Source organism: Mchenga conophoros, linkage group LG11 (genome assembly GCF_057382185.1).
Source record: "Mchenga conophoros isolate Kocher_MC1m ecotype Shallow Benthic linkage group LG11, M_conophoros_male_GT1.1, whole genome shotgun sequence".
In the NCBI taxonomy this organism is placed as follows: Eukaryota; Metazoa; Chordata; class Actinopteri; order Cichliformes; family Cichlidae; genus Mchenga; species Mchenga conophoros.
In genome coordinates this window covers 6,169,098-6,187,899 of record NC_140536.1, presented here as the reverse complement: position 1 = coordinate 6,187,899, position 18,802 = coordinate 6,169,098, and the positions used below count along the sequence as shown (strand labels likewise).

The 18,802-nt window shown below is 40.7% G+C and overlaps 1 protein-coding gene across 4 annotated transcripts in view; it reads left to right on the top strand.

The window, feature by feature from the left end:
- gask1a (golgi associated kinase 1A) overlaps positions 1–18,802 on the top strand; it is a 78,606-nt gene extending 59,804 nt beyond the window's left edge. For 2 of the 4 annotated variants that reach the window (XM_085290602.1, XM_085290601.1), the window contains exons 4-6: positions 2,712–2,834; positions 10,670–10,773; positions 16,206–18,802. In XM_085290602.1, coding sequence (XP_085146728.1) covers positions 2,712–2,834; positions 10,670–10,773; positions 16,206–16,410 — 432 coding nt within the window. In that variant the 3' untranslated portion in view covers positions 16,411–18,802. Of the gene's footprint in view, positions 1–2,711; positions 3,295–10,669; positions 10,774–16,205 lie in introns of those variants that run through there. The other 2 variants (XM_085290603.1, XM_085290604.1) reach the window with 2 other exon arrangements.

Here is an 18,802-nt window from a genome sequence, read left to right as displayed (position 1 = left end):
AACTTCAAAATATATGAAACCACATTCTCTCGTTTCACTAGAACATTAAAAGGTTCTATTAATTCATCTGCAGTCGCACTTGTACATGCTTTCATTTTTCAATATGTATGGTTTCAATGACTATATCTTATATACAACTGTGCACAGACGTGCTTGTTTGGAGTGCAGTCCTGTCCTGTATACATGTAACATGACGTTATCTGCAACTATTCTTTTTCAGTTGTGTTAAATCCATTGTCTGAAGTCAACACAACAGAAGTATAATACCAAACACTGGCCTGGTATGTCAGTAGAATTTAAATTCACTTAAACAGCTGTCACATTAGGTTGGACATTTCCCAAATATCAGGCATAGTCTGAGTTGTTCATAACACCAAATGTGTTTGCATATTTTTTGGCAGCGATCACTGAGTATGCGGTGTAGAATATTCATGTCTCATAACCAAAGCTATGAATTTCACTTTTAGCCCTAATCAGTACTTCTCTTGTTTTGAACACAGATACTAAATGTGAGTCTATTTTTTTTTTAACTCCATGAGATTATCTGTCAGGCCAGCAGCCAGAAGCAGATAAGTGACTGGGGTGATGAGCAAGCAGGACTAACCCAAAGCTCCATGTCTTTTCCTTTGTAAGCATTGATCTTTATTCCAAATCATTTGGCCAAAAACAGTAAGATGTAAAATAACAGACTATAAGGAGAGCAGAATGAAGTCAGAGATTCTTCTTTTATATGCGTTATTTGAACTATTTTTTTTTTTGCTCTCATACTGTTTAGAGATCTACTCCATAGTAATCATAGTACCAAACAGAGATGGGCAGTAACGCGTTACTGTCATCTGATTACTTTTTTCAAGTAACGAGTAAAGTAAGGGATTACTATTGCAAAAACGGTAATTAGATTACCGTTACTTTCCCGTAGGAACGCTGCGTTACTGCGTTACTAAAACTGTGATTTATTTTGTGAGAATGTCTCATGACAGTGACGTAAGCGAGTGCGACGTATGTGACAACAGCTGTGTGCAGATCAACAATGGATCATATATCGAGTGCGGGAGAGAGTATGACCGTGCAGCGTTTAAAGCGTGGAAGTACTGACCTTACTTTGAGTTTGATTCCATAAAAAGTGACAAAAACATTAGCGTCCATTAGCATGGTGCGTGGGAAGAAAACTTCTTTTTACAGCGAAAAAACCCCTAAACTTCCAACAAGCACCGAGTGCCCAACGACGTAATGGGAAACTCACAGAGAAACTCGCGGATTCTTCAACTGACCGCTGCGGCACACCTGCACCAGGGTAAACCTCCGCCTACCCTGCTCCTGCTATACAGGTGAAAATAGAGCAAAAGGACCGCTAGTCTTTGATTTTATTTATTTTCTGCTGTGTTTTACTTGCATCTATTTGAAAGAGTGAGTGTAAACACACAAAAAAAATATTTTATGTGCTGGAATGTGCAGAAAATAGGTTTGAATATTAAACAAATTTCTTCCAGTCAGAGAATGTTGCATATAATTAAATTTTTGCTTGATGCATAAAGTTAAAAGATTAAAACTAATAAAACAAGTTTTAAAAAGAGACTTTTCCATTTGATTACATTTTGTATGATGGATTATGTAGAAAAAGCAGAATTGGGCTGAAAGATCTATTGCTTTATCACCTATTCAGGTTGTAAATCGTGTTTTTAAAAAGTAACTAAGTAATTAATTACTTTTGAAAATAAGTAATCAGTAAAGTAACGGGATTACTTTTTGGGGGAAGTAATCAGTAATTAGTTACTGATTACTTTTTTCAAGTAACTTGACCAACACTGGTACCAAATGCTTTGGGCTTTTAATAAAGATTTTAGTACTGGTTTGGTTTTATTACTGGTTACTTCCTCCCTACCATTGCTAGATGTTGCTCATAGGGTCTATATCTTACAGTATAAAGTGACCTGAGAAAGCTGTTGTTCGATACCGGTGCTGTAACTAAATTGAACTGAAAAATAATTCTTAACAAATTAGTAAACATTGTAATTTCAATTGTTTGTAACCAGTAAATAACTGTTAGCAGAGTTTTATTCACTATCAATTAATAATCATTCAATTGTGTTACATTAAATCTGATATTGATAATTCTACAGCTAAAGCCTCCACTCAGTGTTGATTTACTGTGTCATAAATAAATATGTATTTGTTTTAAATCATATTTTATTTGATAAATTACAATTAAAAGATCAAAGTGGAAATTTGCATGTATTACACAGTGCCCTTGTATTAATTCCTGAATTACAAATCACTTGTCTTGAATCACTGCAATATTTAATATGTTTAAATATTAAATATTATTCTATATAGTTTTCATCCTAAAAAAACTATATTAGTGCGACTGTTTGTATTTCTGTCTTAGCCAAGCTTCATTATTGCAGCACTAAGTCTGAGGGGCACTCTTGGAGCAACTATTTTAGAGACGTGCTTCCTTTGCATACACTCGACCTTTCTACTGAGTATCACAAAGTGCAGCCTGGTAGCTTTTGCACAAACATGTTGACAGACAAACAGAAAGGCAAACAAATGCCCCTGAAAACTTTCTGCCGATGCATGTCCGCATAACAGCAGTTTGAGAATTCTTGCATTGCTAACTTTCTGCTAATTTACAGATCAAGGCTCTGCAGCAGAGGTCAGTTAGTAACCTCTAGGTCAATTATTATCATTGCATGTTCTTTGTTTTGCAGGTAAACGACCGGCTGGACAGGTACTGCTGTGGATTCATACCTGATCCCGCAGAACTCTGCGTGGAGAACCGGCTTTATGGAAAGTGTGCCAACACCAAAGACCTGCTGCTGGTTCACATCCTGGTACGTATCACAGCCTGCCCTAATGCTTTTTCATCCTGTCTAGTCGCTGCAGACAGTAGACCCTTACGTTTCCTCTTTGTTCCATTATCAAAGTAATTTATGTCCCGAGACACTACAAGGCAAACATTAATCAGTTATCTTCAGTCAGCAGACCACTTCACTGGTCACTGTTTGATGGATGTGATAGCAAACAATGCTTTTCTCTTGCCATTCTAAATTGTTATATTGTTATAATCAAAAAAATATTTAAGTGTCGGTTTTCTGTTGTTGCCAGATCATTATTCATTATATCAGTGGGAATGTACTGAATAAAAACCACCTTGGCTCCCCAGTTTTCGTTACACAACAATTTGTTGCTGTCATTCTTCCGTGGAAAGACAATGGTTCTATATTTAAATGATACAGCAGGAGTGGATATTAAACTCTCCGAGTGTTGATGTATGTGTATTCACAGACAGAAAATGAGTTCAGAGCCTGGCAGATGTTACCGAGCTGGAGCTGATTATGCTGCATGTGCTTCATATTGTTTATAAGAATAGATAAAAGCTCACAGCATTTCCTGCAGGAAACAAGCTCTGCAGAGAGAGTCTTGACACATCTTAGCAGCACAAAAGGAGCAACGTTAGGTACATTGGAACTTCACAGAAATTTAGACTCTTGAACAATATAAAGACAATAAAAACACCATGACGGCCCGTCAGTCCAAGTTAGTCCAGGTGTGTTGTTTTTGTACAAGCAGTCGGGTTGTGTGCTTTTGTGCTTTCTCTGGGTTAGCTGAACATCTTTGCACGCTCCAAGTGACACACAGCAGTCTGTTTCTAACATCTGTTTGTTTGTACGTCTGATACAGTGGAGGGGTTTCTGGGCTGCATGTTCTCAAGTTGCAGTCAGACAGTTCTGTGACATAAAAAAGTGAAACATACCACGTTTGTATTTGGCCAGTCTCCCTTTTTTATGAACCCTTGGGCAGCACTGTTGATATTTTAAGATTACAGGTGCACAACTGCACTTTCATCTCAAACACCAACTTCTATGTCAAGCCAACTTGACCTTCATTATCAGGGATAATCGCTGGTGATGAAATCTACATCTGCAGGTATGACCTAACAAGGGAATCGTCATTTAAAGGGGCCAAGACACCAGGAGCATGCATGTCATTTTCTTTACAGGTCACAGGATTGTGCACTTGTTCTTCCTGTGGAGTCTGAGGGAGAATGGTCAGGCTGCCTGTGTATGATCAATACTAAAAAAATCAACATGAGCACAAAAGCTGAAATGGTAAATGGACTGATTCTTATATAGCGCTTTTCTACTCTCCCGGAGTACTCAAAGCGCTCTATACAACATGCCACATTCACCCAATCACACCGAATCTCACAAGCACTTTCTCTAATCCGAGTGCTTTCTAATGACATTTACACACAGTCATACTCTCTTGGATGCATCGGAGAGCAACTTGGGTTTAGTCTCTTGCCCAAGGATACTTGACATGCAGGCTGGAGAAGCCAGGGATCAAACCACCAACCTTCCGATCAGTTGGTGACCTGCTCTACCTCCTGAGCTACAGCCACCCCAACCCCATCATTTTGGAATTAAGTGGATTCTTAATTCCAAAATGATGTTCCATGTAAATGCATTTGTATAGCGCTTTTCTAGTCCATAGGACCCCAAAGCGCTTTACACTACATTCAGTCATCCACCCATTCACACACTGGCGATAGCAAGCTACATTGTAGCCACAGCTGCCCTGGGGCGCACTGACAGAGGCGAGGCTGCCGGACACAGGCGCCACCGGGCCCTCTGACCACCACCAGTAGGCAAACACGGGGTTAGTATCTTGCCCAAGGATATTTGGCATGCAGCCAGGATGCAGCCTGGGATCGAACCACCGACCTTCTGATTAGTGGCTGACCTGCTCTGCCACCTGAGCTACAGCCACCCCAATAAATGTGCACCAATGATCAACCATAAAGACTCTGATTAATGCCTGTGTGAGAGCATCACTGGCTTTATTTCCAGACTGCAGAGTGTACACAATGCATATGTCCAGGTGGGGATGATGTGTATGTGTGTGACTGGAGAAGGCAGATTGTGTTTCAGCTTTCTCGGGTGTGCGCTGTGCTCCTGACAGTGATCATGTTCACTGCAGAGATTTCACACACATAAGCTAAATGAGAGCTATCACCACGATCAATCACTTTGACGCTCTGTTCTGAAATTCTTTAATTCCCGGTGATGCTATCCTGGATATTAACCACTCATGATCTTCCTTAATGTGATGAGGAAGACTCACTACATTCATATTTGGGAAAGGTGCCCCAGACTTTTTCCTCATCCTGCCACATGCTGTCATTATCCTGTTAGCTGCTGTGAGCTACTCACCGTGAGTGTCGGTGTCAACAGTCCGACCCTCTGCTACGTTCTCCAGGAGTGTGGAAGTTGATTGTGAAACACTGAGCGGATGTTGAAATTTAATTTGGCTCACTGATACTGAAGTAACACTGCTGACATGAATGTTTATCATAAAATTAATGTTTTTCACGAAGTCTGCAAACCCAGTGCCAAAAGAGTTGGCACACTGTATAAAATGTCAGTAAAAAAAGAATGCAATGATAGAACATACAAAATATATCAGATGTTTGAAATATTTTCTCATTGTGAATTTAATGAAAGGAACACATCAGCCGGAGGAACATTTTGCACATAAGTCAGTAAGATAGGCAGCTGGTCAGTAATGTGATGGGCATAAAAAAGACTTTGGATATTTCATCATCAAAATATCCTGGGAGGCTGGAGCAATGACTCAGCGCAAAGGACAACACCAAATATTAATATTGGATCCCTGAGATCTTTGGGCTCTGCATGAAAAACAGACATGAATCTGGCATGGAAATCATGCAGGGCTCAGAAACGTTTCAGAAATAACTGTCTGTGAACACGTTTTGCTGTGCCATCCACAAATGGAGGTTAAAAAAGAAGCTGTATGTGAGCATGATCCAGAACCCTGGCTGTCTCCTCTGGACCAAAGCTCATCTAAAATGGACCGAGGCAAAGTGAAAAACTGCTCTGTGACTAGACAAATTGAAATTTGAATTTCTTTTTGGAAAATACGGACGCTGCATCCTCTGAACTAATAAGGAGAGTTACCATTCAGGTTGTAATCAGCACTCATTTCCAAAGCTGATATGGGGGTGCATTAGTGTCTGCAGCCTGGTCATCTGGAAAGGCACAGCCAGTGCATCTATAACAAGAGCATGGCTTTGTAGTACGAGAGTCTGGGTCCTGGCCTGCCTGTACTTTAGACCTTCTGGCACATCATGAACTGAAAAATATAGTTAGTTAAGACCCAAGATTGCTGAGGAGCTAGAGTCCTATATCAGACAAAAATAACAACATTCTTCTCCAAAAAGTTTAGCAGCTGCTCTCTTTCAGTTTCCAGATGTTTATGGACGAAGAGGGAAGCTACACAGTGGTGAATGTGGCCCTGTCCTGGCTTTTTTCAGATGTGTTGTTGTCATCAAATTCAAGCACTATTTCTATACTCTAAATATACCATAATATTACCTAGTAAAAGATGCTAGACTACAGTTAAATCCATATTATGATCATTCTGCACCACTCCAAAACCTTCTTTTGCCACGGAAAAGCAAACGTTCTATTTTGTAACTGAAATGCATGGACACTGTTATTCTGTGGCTAGCTTTATTGGAATGTGCATTTTATGGAGGAGAGTATTTGAATTGACAGTCAAACTAATCATCTTACTCTGCAGCTCTTGTGGCTGATACAGATGCTGTGTATCAGCCACAGCATCTGTATCATTTATTTGAAAGTCAGAGATGTTGTGAGGACAAGCAACGGCCTTGGATGGCTCAAAGCTATGATGTTTTGGCTCTGTCCCGTAACTCCTTAATGAGTTCCCCTGTCCCACATATTTCTGGTCCTTAATGATAGAGGTATTTTGATAAACAAAGCAGACTTAATTTACTTTGAAGCATCAGGGGGAAGAGGAGACTCCCAAAACAGCACAGTGAGGCAGACGAGTTTTTACAGTGAGTGATGCGCTATTAAAAAAGAAGAAAAAATGACAAACCTAAAAATATGTCAATCAACATCATTCAGTAGCTTTTTGGGTTTTCTCAACTTTTGCCTGTTGTTGTTGTTGTGAGCTTTACTAAGATTTGCATGTTTAGATAACAGCTTTGGCAACTTTAATTTTCTTTGTCACTAAATTATGTGCATGTGAGGTTAACAATACTAGCTTCAATTACATGTTCAGAAAATTTTGCTTGTAACCAAAAAATTGAGTTGACATATTTGGTTTGGCATTGATTTTTATGCCAGGCCTGGAACCAGCCGGGGTTTTACATCAGCTTGTGATTTGGTTGAGTTGGTTGTTACAATAAAAAATGTCAGTTAAATATATTTAACTGACATTTTTTATTGTAACAACCAACGATTTATACAGGAAAATAATGACTATTAACAAGGTTGCCCAAACGTTTGCATCCCACTGTATCTGCCAAAATGCAGCTACTAATGGGACTCACACAAATCTAAAGTGTATTTTATTATCTGAATGTTACAATGTGTAATATTGGCTTTGATAAATGCTGGCAAGTTTATATGGCATGTAGCAAATCACAAGCAACCCACACAGGTGGCACAGTAGCTAATTTCCTTATCATGTGGACGGATCAGGATGGGATATTAACAATGTATTGTCTTTTCCACAACCACATTGATTGAGTCGCACATTGATTTATCCAGAAAAGGTTTTCATTATTATAAAGTATTCCATCAAATAATGTTCTGTAATGCTGGGATTACACTGTGTGATTATTTTTTTTTTGCTCATTTTGAGCCGATTTTTCAGTCGTGCGACCGTTTTGGTGATCGGCCCGAGTTTGGCCTTCATCGTGTGTCATGCATCGTGTAGTATACGTGGGGTAACAAGAAGCGATTAACACCTCACGACCAGCTCCCGATCATCAATCACTTGGTCGTAAGAAAATCAAACGTGTTTGAAATCCTGTCGGCCGTCGTGAGGGTGTAGACTCTCACACTGCGCACACGCAAACACAGAAATGAAAGTGAAAAGACGGAGCAGCACAGCGGTGCAGCGTATGATCTGGACACAAGCGATGGAGGCACAACTTGTAGAACTTTGGCAAGCTCATCTGAGCCTTTTCGATGTGGCCTCACAAAATTTTCATGACCACAACAACCGTGAAAATAATTGGATGGACATTGCTGCTCAATCACAGCTGCCTGATCAATGTTTTTCATTAGCAATTTAGCAAAGTTGATGGTGGCGCGTCTGTGTGAGTGAAAAACAGAGAGGGAGAGAAAGGGAGAGCGAGCGACAGATTTTCTGTTATAACCTTCATGTTATGGACGCACAGTGTGAGCACTCAGGTCGCATCAGAGTATCGGGCCGTATAGTGTGAGACCCTGCATCATCACCTATGAAATTCTAACCCCTGTGAGTCAATCGTACAGTTCGAGCAGGGGCTGAATAACGCGACTGAAAAAAATTGCACAGTGTATGCCCAGCTTAACTGAATTGATTTATCCAGATTGCTGATACAACATCCAAGACCCCACCCAGTTTCTAGTATTTTCTAACAGTAGAGTCTGTCTTAATAGAAAATATCAGTTCTCATTGTTTGGCTGTTTCACTGCCATACTAATTTGCTAAGGGTGCAGGGGAGGTCGTTAAATGTTTTGTTTATGAAGCGAAGAGTTCATGTCTGAAAAAGCCACTTGGGTTAATGTGAGAATGAAATACTGAAATGCTTAGAATGCAGTTTGACACGGTCCAAGTGGACTGTCGTGTGTCTTTCAATCTGTGTAATGGTGACACACTATTTAAAGAAACTGTTAAAGGTGAACTGTGGTTTCACTTATCTTTTTTATTTAGGGACACACATAATGTATTTTTGTAAAGAAACTGCACAAAATTATATAAATCTGTTGTCACAATCTGGGTGAAGCAGACTGTGTGGAGTGAGGACCCAAGTGCTGACACTGACAGTGCTGAAACAGTACAAAACAAAAGGGTGAAACTAAACTATAACCAAAACTGTATGATCTAACGCTAACAAAAACAAACCTGGAACATGAACATTAAAACCTGGCATGAAATACCTGGACCATGAAGGCTTGACATGAATACGTGAAATCCCCCCAGACTGGACAAGGAATGAATGAAAACTCAGAGACTAAATAATAATAATAATGGATTGGATTGATATAGCGCTTTTCAAGGCACCCAAAGCGCTTTACAATGCCACTATTCATTCACTCTCACATTCATACACTGGTGGAGGCAGCTACAGTTGTAGCCACAGCTGCCCTGGGGCAGACTGACAGAAGCGAGGCTGCCATATCGCGCCATCGGCCCCTCTGGCCAAGACCAGTAGGCAAGTAGGGTAAAGTGTCTTGCCCAGGGACACAACGACCAGGACAGAGAGCCCTGGGATCGAACCGGCGACCTTCCGGTTACAGATGCGAGTCCCAACCCCCTGAGCCACGGCCACAGGAGGTGATATGGTGAAGTGGAAACACAGATTTGCGTCACCGCTGTCTCGGTGGAGTTTAGTAAACTCAGCCGTCTGCTCCTTGCTATCTAAAATATAACAGGACACTGGTGTAAATTCTCGACCATCTCACACTTCTGTTTAATCAGTTTTCTGTTTGACGTTTATTCAGATGTGTGAAAACCACACAGCTAGTTTTATTTTATCTAATCTAATCTAATAATTTTAATCTCAGCCAAACCGATTTACTCACGAACAAATAAAACACTGAAAAAAGCCAAACAATAACATTTTTAGGTTATGTAAGTGACTTTTATATCACGTTTAACCTGAGTAGCGAAAGACCGCGGTGATCTGAAAATGATGCGCCGGGAGTTTGACGTTCTCGCCGGCTCTAGTGACCCTCGAGCTCCCAGCTAGCTATCGAGCTGGTGGATAACAGACGTTTCCGAAAACGTCGGAGCACTTTTGCAAATATGTGGTATCTTGATAAACCGAGCAGATATTTGAAGTTTACACAGCTGCATTCTCGCCTGAAAATATGTTTATTTTGTGACCCAGAAAGAGTAATAAGAGTAATATTAAAAACTTAGCAGCAGCCACCATTGTTGGAAACTGGAACTGGCTGGGCCGCGCTATGAATTCTGGGATATGGTGGGCCACGAAGGACACACCCGACCCATCCTTCAAATTCGGGGAAAAAGAGGACACATTTGTCGGCTGCATTCGGAGGAGTCTACGAATTTGAACAGCCTGCGTTGCGTCACTGTGATGTAATCGGCCTTCAAATGCGTCCTCAGGAGAATACAGCCCATTAATTTGGACACGACCTAAGACACACGGACACAGAGGAAGAAGGAAACTGGAGATGAGACATGGAAATAACTAAGCACAAACAGACCATGATAACTGGGAGGAAAAGGAATGGTTCACAAGGGGAATACGTGTAAGCAAGGGGGAGATGGCAGACAAAAACATTACTGAAACGCATTAAACACAAGGGGGTGAAGACACTAGAGGGACTCTAATAAACAGAACCTAGGCAAAATAGAAATGAGCTTAAGATAACTAAATGAGACTTAAATATAAACCGTAAACATCAAAATATAAGAAAACAAAAAACACTGTGTCAAACAACCCAGGATCGTGACGTCTGTAGTTTATCAGCTTTATTTATTCCTGTTAATATTGTATTACGTTTAATGTTACTCACTTCCAATCGGTGCACACTTCCTTCTTGGTGAGCAAACAGTAGGCTCTGTGTTGACTGTGTATGTTTGTGTGTATTCTCAGGTGAGGAAGACGGATCCCTCCACACTGGTGTTTATAGATAATGCAGGGAGACCACAACAGTCCACAGACAACCTCAACTTCAAGCTGGTTGAGGGCATTGATGAGTGAGTATAAAACATTATGTCAGAGAAGAAGCAGGCAAATGAGATTTTTTTTTTGTGTGCGTGTCCTTCAGTCTAGCAGTGAGGTTCAACAAATTACACCATGCCGATTGAGAAACTCATTTTAGCTCACAGCGGGTAGAAACAATGATGTAAGGAAATGTTCCAGGAAAAAATAAAACACATCCAACAACATATTTCCCTGGTGACGTTTCTGATTTGAACAGCTTTCAAATCAGCAGCACAGAAACGTCCACTGGAAGCTTGTTAGATTTTTGTTACGATGTCTGTCTGATTAGATTAGCGTGCTTTCAATTAGCCTGCTATTCAGTATACTGAATGAATCAGCTCTGATAGAAATTCCCCTTTGTCTGTCACTTAGGATTACTAAGCTCTTCCATAAAATTCTCTTAAATATCTTAAGCCTGGACTTGGAGCTGAATGAAAATAGAATGTTAAAGTCACATATTATTTCTCATGACTGAAGATTAAAGAGAAACTTGTTAGTTTTCAGAGGTGTTACAGGACAAATTTTATTGTATTTATTTATTGTATTTATTGTATTTAATGCTTGCTGTATTTAATTAATATAATTACATTTTAATATACATTCATTTTCACATGATAGTTATTCTTGCTTTTTTGTACACTTTATTGGGTTGAAGGTTTAATTTGAATTTATAAAATAAATTGTTTTTGTCAATAAATATGTCATTACTATACTGTTAAATTGTTCATGCTCATAATAAACATAGTGTGAAATATTGAAGTTAAATTAAGCCCAAAGCTCAGGCTTCAAACTTTGCTCTTTATGAGCAAAGAGTAGAAGAAAACTTTCAGAGATTGAGCGTTTAGCAGAGTGCTCTTTAAGAGCAAAGAGTAGATTTGCTCATAAAGAGCTGGATTTGAGCTGACCTCTAGGTCAGTCATACAAACAAAGCTCAAAACTTACATCTTCTTTTATACACATATCATCTTTTTTTTTGTCCACAACAGCTGCAGCAGTGTCGGTCTACTGGAATTAGATTGAATTTCTTGGCTGATGAATAAAAAACATTAAACTAAACTACTAGAAAGATTTAGGTCCCAAAAGTTGTTTTTGTGTTTTTCTTTCTCTTTTTTTCTTTTTAGTGTGGTGATTTGTTGAGCTTTGCTGCTCTTGCAGCACTAGAGAATGACTAATATTGATGTCTCTAAAGCTTTTTGCTTATGACTTATTGATTCAGGAAGCTTGAATCACCAAATGGCTTTCCAACCTGACAGAAGTCTGCACTGCATTATCACAAAAATCTAGTATGGCACAGCACTGTAAAATAAAAAAGTAATAATAATAATGTATGGCCTCCCTTTTCCTTGTTTGTAAAAATCTTCATTACAAAATCTCCCTGTATGATTATTGATCTGTTTGTGAAAAATCACGCAGAGACTCAGAGGCAGAGAACTATGGACAAAACAAAATTAACTTCAGATAAACTGCAGACAGAACAAAAGGCACAAATATTTAAAGGCAACAACAGGAAATCTGGCTTTGTTTAACCCGAAGAGCCAACAAAACTGAATTAAAGAGCAGATTACAAACAATAAGTTAAATGCCATCCTTCCAGCAGAAAGAAGCGAACATGTAGTATGAACACTCACATGCACGACATCTCCTATACAGGAGTATAGTACTCTGTGTGAAAGCATGAACACAACAAATCAGAAAAGTCCAGAACACCATTATTTCAATTCAGTTCAAAAGATACAACAGCAATCAGTGCTTTTTGTGAGTCTGCCAGTGTCAGGGTTTTTATTGAAAAAATGACATATTCTTTCGATACAAAAACATGTTCATGCCTTTTTAATTTGTCATTTATTAAAGTTCTAAATATATATTTTACCTCAAAAGTACAGTTTTTAAATGTAATGTTACTGAAACAAAAAAATAATTAAAAAAAATAAAAATCTATCTGATCGAGAAATCCCTCATCTTAGGAAAAGAGAGTTTATTACAGAGAAATGTCTCTTTCCAAAATAAAAGCTATACTATCCGCTTCTTCTGGGCTATATTCTCAGCAGCATATTAAACATATCAGGTCCCCATAAGGAGAATCATGTGCTAATGGCTGTCTAAATGACTCGGGTAAAGTTTGTAGCATGCGTGCTTGTTGTTTTTGTCTGCTTCCACTTGTCTTTGCACTAGGATGATGTCGGCGTAAATGTGCAGTCATATTCATTGTGTTCCCACTAGTGCTGTCAGCGTTAATCTCGTTAAAATGACATTAACGCCATAACGCAGCAAATCTCCGTTAACGAGTTACCGCAGATCGCCCCGTGCGTGGGGCTGGACGGCGTCAACACGTTGATGAGCTAACTGCGCTAACGCACTGCGTGGCACATCTAACATACTGTTTTACTTTTGTCCATGATGCGCTTACCTTCAGGGTCATGCTTGACATGAAAACCAAAATAGTTCCAAACGCTAGATCTGAATGAGGGTGGGGGAGGTTTAATTTTGGCTAGCGTTGAGGCAGTTGCCATGTTGCAACGAGCTTAGCTTCTGTCTTGCTAGCTTGCTCAGTGGATCTGCGCTCGACAGTGCAGCCTAGGCGGAGTATTTGAACGCAGATCCACTGAGTGCTCAACACAGACAGCATCGTCAGAAGAAAAGTTGTGTCAAACTTTTCTTCTGACGAAGAAAATTGTTTGATACATTTGCGTACCGAACCGAAAGCACTGTATCGAACGGTTCAATACCGATACGAGTATTGTTGCACCCCTAATTATATATATATATATATATATATATATATATATATATATATATATATATATATATATATATATATATATATATATATAGAAGAGCGCAGTCCTGGCAGTATCTTAGCTGTTCCCAGGACTGCGCTCTTCTATATATATATATATATAAAACACCCAGCACGCCCCTGCGGGCGGTTTATCCTTCAAGCTCGGGTCCTCTACCAGAGGCCTGGGAGCTTGAGGGTCCTGCGCAGTATCTTAGCTGTTCCCAGGACTGCACTCTTCTGGACAGAGATCTCCGATGTTGTTCCCGGGATCTGCTGGAGCCACTCGCCTATCTTGGGAGTCACCGCACCTAGTGCTCCGATTACCACGGGGACCACCGTTACCTTCACCCTCCACATCCTCTCGAGCTCTTCTCTGAGCCCTTGGTATTTCTCCAGCTTCTCGTGTTCCTTCTTCCTGATATTGCTGTCATTCGGAACCGCTACATCGATCACTACGGCCGTCTTCTTCTGTTTGTCTACCACCACTATGTCCGGTTGGTTAGCCACCACCATTTTGTCCGTCTGTATCTGGAAGTCCCACAGGATCTTAGCTCGGTCATTCTCCACCACCCTTGGGGGCATCTCCCATTTTGACCTCGGGACTTCCAGGTTATACTCTGCACAGATGTTCCTGTACACTATGCCGGCCACTTGGTTATGGCGTTCCATGTATGCCTTGCCTGCTAGCATCTTGCACCCTGCTGTTATGTGCTGGATTGTCTCTGGGGCATCTTTACACAGCCTGCACCTGGGGTCTTGCCTGGTGTGATAGACCCCAGCCTCTATGGATCTTGTGCTCAGAGCTTGTTCTTGTGCTGCCATGATTAGTGCCTCTGTGCTGTCTTTCAGTCCAGCTTTGTCCAGCCACTGGTAGGATTTCTGGATATCAGCCACCTCCTCTATCTGCCGGTGGTACATACCGTGCAGGGCTCTGTCCTTCCATGCTGGTTCCTCGTCTCCCTCCTCTTTCTTGGGTTTCTGCTGCCTGAGGTATTCACTGAGCACTCGGTCAGTTGGGGCCATCTTCCCAATGTTTTCTTGGATGTTCGTTGTCTCATCCTGGACTGTGGTGCTGACACTCACCAGTCCCCGGCCCCCTTCCTTCCGCTTAGCGTACAGCCTCAGGGTGCTGGACTTGGGGTGAAACCCTCCATGCATGGTAAGGAGCTTTCTTGTCTTTATGTCAGTGGCTTCTATCTCCTCCTTTGGCCAGCCTATTACCCCAGCAGGGTACCTGATCACGGGCAGGGCGTACGTGTTGATGGCCCGGATCTTGTTCTTACCATTCAGCTGACTCCTCAGGACTTGCCTGACACTCTGCAGGTACTTGGTGGTTGCAGCTTTTCTAGCGGCCTCTTCATGGTTCCCATTTGCCTGCGGGATCCCCAAGTACTTGTAACTGTCCTCTATGTCTGCAATGTTGCCTTCTGGTAGTTCAATCCCCTCAGTTCTGACTACCTTCCCTCTCTTTGTTACCATCCGACTACACTTCTCCAGTCCGAACGACATTCCAATGTCATTGCTGTATAGCAATGACATATATATATATATATATATATATATATATATATATATGTATATATATATATATATATGTATATATGTGTGTGTGTGTGTATATATGTGTGTGTGTATATATATATATGTATATAAAATCAACAGTGAGTTCTGTTGATTTTATTTGTGAACACATGTCCATAAACATGGCTTGCCCATAAAAATATAACCGCACATCCGAGGATAAGAGTCAACCTTGAGGTGACTTTTAAAAATGCAGTTTTTAAAAGATTGTGTTGTATAGAATGCATCTTGTGTAATAATTAAACAACAGTCTCTTACACATCCTTAAGTTGAATTTCACCTTTGCAGAGTAAAGGGTATGTTATGCAGTGGGATGCATACAGTATGAAGGGCGGTAGAGTTTTCAAAACTTTATTTATATTTACACAAACTCAAAGAGAAGGACAACATGTTTTTTAATTGCTGTGTAGTTGTTGCTTTTTGATTTTTTAGAAGAAGCTGAAATGGGGCTGTTAAGCCACGCCCCTGAGAGGTAATGAAGAAAAGTGTCAGCTTCCTTTTAATGAATCAGCCAGGTTCAAAAACTAATGATGGCTGAGGGAGTATCTGCTGTGTAATAATCACTATCAACATGAATTCTTCTTGTGGCACAGAGTGACTCCACCTCTAGCTCCGTCACCAAGTCTAAAAGTGTACTCGTATATTAAAAATATACAGTTTGTGTGTAACCTCAACATTGAAGTAGAAGAGCATCCCAGCAGAATGAACCTTTTTTTGATAATCCACAAGTTTTCTTCTTATGCCACCCTCAGGCTAAGATGTCAGCCTTCAGTAGCCTTGTAGCCTTTATTCTAGCAGCATGCTCAGGGCAATTTTTTGAACTTTTCATGGTAAAGCATTTTCTTCTTTTAAAGTGTTCTGTACAAATCAGGCTTGTCGCCATTGTTTCATCCCTGGCACTGCTAAAACCTAAATCATGAGCAGGTTCTTTGTTTTTTCCTATATTGTGACGAATAAAGAACATGACGATCTTTAGAGTCTGCACACAAATATTTTAGTTTTCTAGTCTGTGAAACAGCCATTAAAGCTACAACATATCAAAACCAATGTTATGTCTTTTGTCAGATTTCCAGAGAAAGCTGTGTCTGTGCTGCGCTCAGGCTGTCTGGAAAGTCTTCTGCTACGCTCCCTTTACACAGACAGGGAATTCTGGGACAGCCACGGCGGGTCCAGCGGTCTCGGGCCTCTCATCCACATGGTGGAGCGGAGAGGAAGAATTCTCCTGCAGCACATCAGGGACAAAAAGCTTCAGCTCAAGAGGGATCTGTGACTGACCTGATCAGGCCAGCCTGGATTATAAAGTAGATGCAAACTGCATCTATTAGCTGTCGTCAAAGAGAGCAAGAGTCTCTGGAAGAAAAGAAGCCTGCAGCAATGAAATGCATTGTATAATTTAAAGCACAAAAGTCATTAAGATTGAAAAGTGCGCCGAGGCACAATGAAAACAGATTTAGAATGGTTTTTGCAGTGCAGAGTCATCCAGGGCTTGCATGGTGAAATAAAATATTTAAATGTGTGCAAACATATCAACAAAGCAACAAAGTGGACTGAAACACTGGGAGCTAAGTGCACTGTCTGGCAGCCCGAGCCCAGCAATTCATGAACATGTTTGACTTTTTCACTTCATAATACGCTTTTCATTCTTCGTTGGTTAGTCCTAGTGTTCTGTAGTATTGGCTGTACAGCAGATACAGTATTTTTAAAAGGTGCAACTGCTTTTAGGTCAGCTGGAGAGATGGACCCCTGTGCTCTTGCATTCTGGTCTGCACTTTGTAAAGATGCTAAAGGGCCCTCTAGACTGACCAAATGTCAGCATGTGGTGCTCTTAGAGTAAGATTGAGTTGATACAAAGCACTCTGAAACTTTCTAAAGGTATATTGCAATTTGCGTTATTTCACCAAGTCCTACCACAAAAGACAGTTCTGTTTTCACTTAAAGTTTGATGTCTAGGCTTCAAGCTCATCACTCCCACCACATATGATTCACACAGAAACTAGGGAGTGATGACTAAACATCCTCCCTGGAGCCTACAGGTTGATGGAGGTAGAGACCCCGGACAGCAGAGCCATTAATATGTCAGAGGGAGAAATGGGAAATTCGGGAATGAAGGAAGACCGCTAAGGTTTCGGCAGGTATATGACATAAGGAGAGATAGTGTGTATGACTTACCAGCCTGAGCTCACAAGCTTCACTCCATTTAATTCATTACAAAATAAAGTGTGTTGTCATGTCTCTGCTTTAGCCATTTTTATTGTTATTATTCAGGAAACAGATTCAAAACTAAACCTGAAGATGTGTCATTGTGTGTACCCCGTTAAAAAAAGAGCCAGCAGTCCTAAATTTGATTGACTCAAATTAGGGCTGGGCGATATGACCCAAAATTCATATCTCGATATTTTTTAGCTGGATGGTGATATACGATATATATCTCGATAATTTTTTTTTTTAAAGCCATGATGTAAGAACAAAAAGAGAGTTGTTAGCCAAAGCTGTGGCCCAGATGTCACACAGGCACTTTTAGTAACATACAGCGTAGATGTACATGAAGAAATTACTCAAAAAAAAATTATCAGCATTTATTAAATCAGTGGTTCCCAAACTTTTTTTGCTAGGCCCCCCTTTGTTTTACAAGAAAAATGTTTATATTCAGCTATGCTCCATCTCCTGCGCCCCCCCCTGCAATGGCTCTGCGCCCCCCCCCCCCCCCCCTAGGGGGCGGGCCCACACTTTGGAAAGGTCTGCCAGCGCCGTGTTCCTCTGCGGACAGTGTACTCCCGAACCATCTGGTCCATCACATCCACGCCACACTTTGTTTTGTTGTAAAGGGTGACAGTGTTTGGCTTCCTTTTGGTAGTGTTATCAGTCTGAACCACGCTGTGCATGCTGCTAAGAATATAGACTGTCTTCTTCCGTTTGGCCGCATACGCCGTCAGCGTGGCAGCAGAGGTTGAAAACACCTAAGAAATAAGATAAATTGTTATTTCCATAGCCCTTTTACACACAATGAAACACATAAACATAGAACCACAAAAGACCTGCAACATACCTGAGTGGTGAATTCATTGCGATCTGTCTGTCTAGTGGATTGAGGAATTTTCCTGCGAATCTTGTTGACTGTGCCGAGGATGGTGGTTTTCCGTCTAAGAAGTTTTTGCGCAAGTGAAAGCAATGTGAAGAAATTGTCCGTGGTAACATTTCTGCCCTTGTCTAGGAATGGTTCCATCAGCCTCATTACTACATTTTCAGAAAGTCTCTCCCCAGTGGGACGATTGGGGTCCTTGCCAAGATATGGGAAGACATTGCAAATGTACTTGGATTTTAGGTCGCAAGCCACCCAAAACTTGATCCCAAACTTGTCAGGTTTACTTGCAATATTCTGCAGGAAACAGCACCGAGTCTTTGATGGGAAAAGCTGTTCATCAACGGTGATATGTAGACCAGGGTTGTAGCACGTGATGCAGTTGGTGACAAATGATCCCCACACACTGGAAATTGCAGCAAACTTATCAGTCTTTGCTCGATTTGCTCCATTGTGGCATCAATCAGACCACTGGTATAATGTTGAAATGTACTCACTCACTTTTTATTATTATTTGTAAATATGTGTACAAATGGTTGGTTTTTTTGTACTGTTTTTATCAATAAATCTCAGCAACAAAGGA